Source organism: Echinops telfairi, unplaced genomic scaffold (assembly GCF_000313985.2).
Source record: "Echinops telfairi isolate 266 unplaced genomic scaffold, ASM31398v2 ScPeMD7_11;HRSCAF=52, whole genome shotgun sequence".
NCBI lineage: Eukaryota > Metazoa > Chordata > Mammalia > Afrosoricida > Tenrecidae > Echinops > Echinops telfairi.
Window position 1 is genome coordinate 34,142,598 of NW_022103908.1, and position 2,373 is coordinate 34,144,970.

At 33.9% G+C, this 2,373-nt stretch overlaps 1 protein-coding gene across 1 annotated transcript in view; it reads right to left on the bottom strand.

Moving 5' to 3' along the window:
* Nucleotides 1-2,373, bottom strand: part of SUGT1 (SGT1 homolog, MIS12 kinetochore complex assembly cochaperone) — a 50,854-nt gene that overhangs the window by 34,594 nt on the left and 13,887 nt on the right. The window contains exons 3-4 of the mRNA XM_004707968.2: nt 2,113-2,161; nt 687-709 (exon numbers count right to left, since the gene is read on the bottom strand). Coding sequence (XP_004708025.1) covers nt 687-709; nt 2,113-2,161 — 72 coding nt within the window. The remainder of the gene's footprint in view (nt 1-686; nt 710-2,112; nt 2,162-2,373) is intronic.

Here is a 2,373-nt window from a genome sequence, read left to right on the forward strand (position 1 = left end):
AGGAAGAGCAAACACCACTCTGCAGCCAGGAAGAGAGCGTCAAAGCTGAGGATCTTTACTGAAGCAGACTGCCTTACCTTTCGCCTAAAGCAGCTGGCCTAGGTTTGAACAGCTAACCTTTTGGTTAGCAGATGAACACTTTAAACCACTGCACAACCTTAGCTCCTTTGGTTACATTTCCAACTTATTTAACTATGTAATAACATCCATTTAACATATGAGGGAGGTTACGCGGAATGGAACTAGGTGATACAATTTTAAAGTTGAGAAGTAATTTAAGTATAATCTGTATATAAACATTAACACTAATTAGAAAATAGTCTTGGAATTTGTCTTTGATAAGGGCTGTAACACAATTTAAGAAACACGTCAAGTGGTATAGAGCTGCTCAGTATTCAAACTATAAACCCACCACTGTTGAGTCAATTTGGGTCATAGCAAATAGGACTCAGCAAACTGATTTGCTCCCTAAGGTTTTCCCTAGCTCTCAATTTTAATGACGCAGACCATCTCATCCTTCTCCCAAGGAGTGGCTGGGAGGTTTGAACTGTTGACCATGCAGTTAGCACACCAAATGTTTAACGAACCCACTATGCCACCAGGGCTGCTTTATTAAACTACAAGGGCTTTTATTTTCACCTCAGACATATTAATCATGCATAATTGTATGAAAAATTAATACTCACTTGATTTTTGGCTGATGAGTTGTCTGGAATATAGTCAGAATTTAGTCAGATTTGAATGAAAAAAATTACATGTCAGTTTCATAATTGTGTGCTAAAATATATGCATTTGTAATTTACCCAGCCCCGTAGCAGCAATTACAACTAGAGTTCCTGTGGAATGTGGTAATCCACCTGAAGCTTCCTTCAAAGACAAAGCGTGGCTTCTCTAACTGGACTCGAAGAGAACTATCTTCACAAAATATCGATACTCAACATTTTCAAGTTTATACTATTTTCATTTTCTACAAATATTTTTCTCCTAAAAGAACATATACAGAAAACATTCTAAGGTAGTAGGAAAGATTAGGCATGTAAAATGTCCAGTGTAGGATTCAGTAAGTGTCTAATCTGAAAATCATAGTAACATTGAAAAAACATTTTAAGAATAGAGGTTGATACAACATTCAGGCTTAACAGTATATCTATCATACACTACTCTAAAACACTCCGACACATTTCCATGGTGCCCTTCTGATAAAGTCCTGCTTCTCAACAGCCAGCCAGGAGCAGATGAGCTATGTAAGTCCTGCTGACACAAGAAGAAGGCTCAGGGAGTAACTCACTTTCAATGTAACAATGTATAATGTATAGAGATGTTAACCTTCTTTAAGAAATAAGGACAGAAATTCAAAAGGGTTAAGTACTGGTCCATAAAGTCAGGATCACATCTGTCTCCTGCCTCCTAGACATTTTATTTCTTGACTAGGTATACAAAGTATCGTAGCTAAAAAAAAAAAAAATGTACATATTAGCTATAAAATATTAATGTATTTAATATGTAAATCTACCTGAGTTTGTTCAAAAAGAAAAAAAGTCAGCTTCCCTCCACTCAACCAGTTTTTAATAACTAAAAAAAAAAAATTTAAGATCTTCATGTAAAAAATAACATGCTGAATTAGAGATAAGTATTTCCCAATTTTACGTAACCGTTTTTATTAGAAGCTATTTAAAAAAAACAAACTCATTACAATTGCTTCCAAGAAAAGTATGAGGGGTCTCCGCAAAATCTGTGGAAAAACTGTATCTTTTAATTCTATTTATTCACAAAATCTTTGAAGCCCCCCATAACTGTTTAACCTAAATAAAAATGATGCTCTTCTAGTACAGATGATATAAGAAGCAATCATCCTGATCATAGCAAAGCATTCCAAACCAACTTGTGCACCACACCCAATTCACTAAAATAGTCTGATAACGTTCTTGGCTATAAACATCTATGTTTATTACACACACGCAATTTATTTCACCTACAAAAGAATAGGAATTTAAATGGGACTGCTTAATATTTAATTGAGACATATTTTACTCTGAACTCAGTCTCAATTATACTCAACACTTGAATTTAAACGTAATTAGTAAAAACAAAAATGATAAAAATTAGACTTACCACTTCAGATTCTGATCCTGTTAACATTAAAAAACACATTTTCAGATATCAGTATGTTTACATGTAAAGTTATATACACTAACTTCCATGCTACATTCAAATAAAAGAAGGTAGTTTAAGTTTGTATCCCAGAAACATTCTAGACTCTTCAGGAATTTCTTACTTCTAATACCATGATAGAATTACAAAGCAAGTCTATCCAAATGCTGTTAACATTATAAATTAGGCACACACACAAAAAAATCACTGAGTCTGTATCTA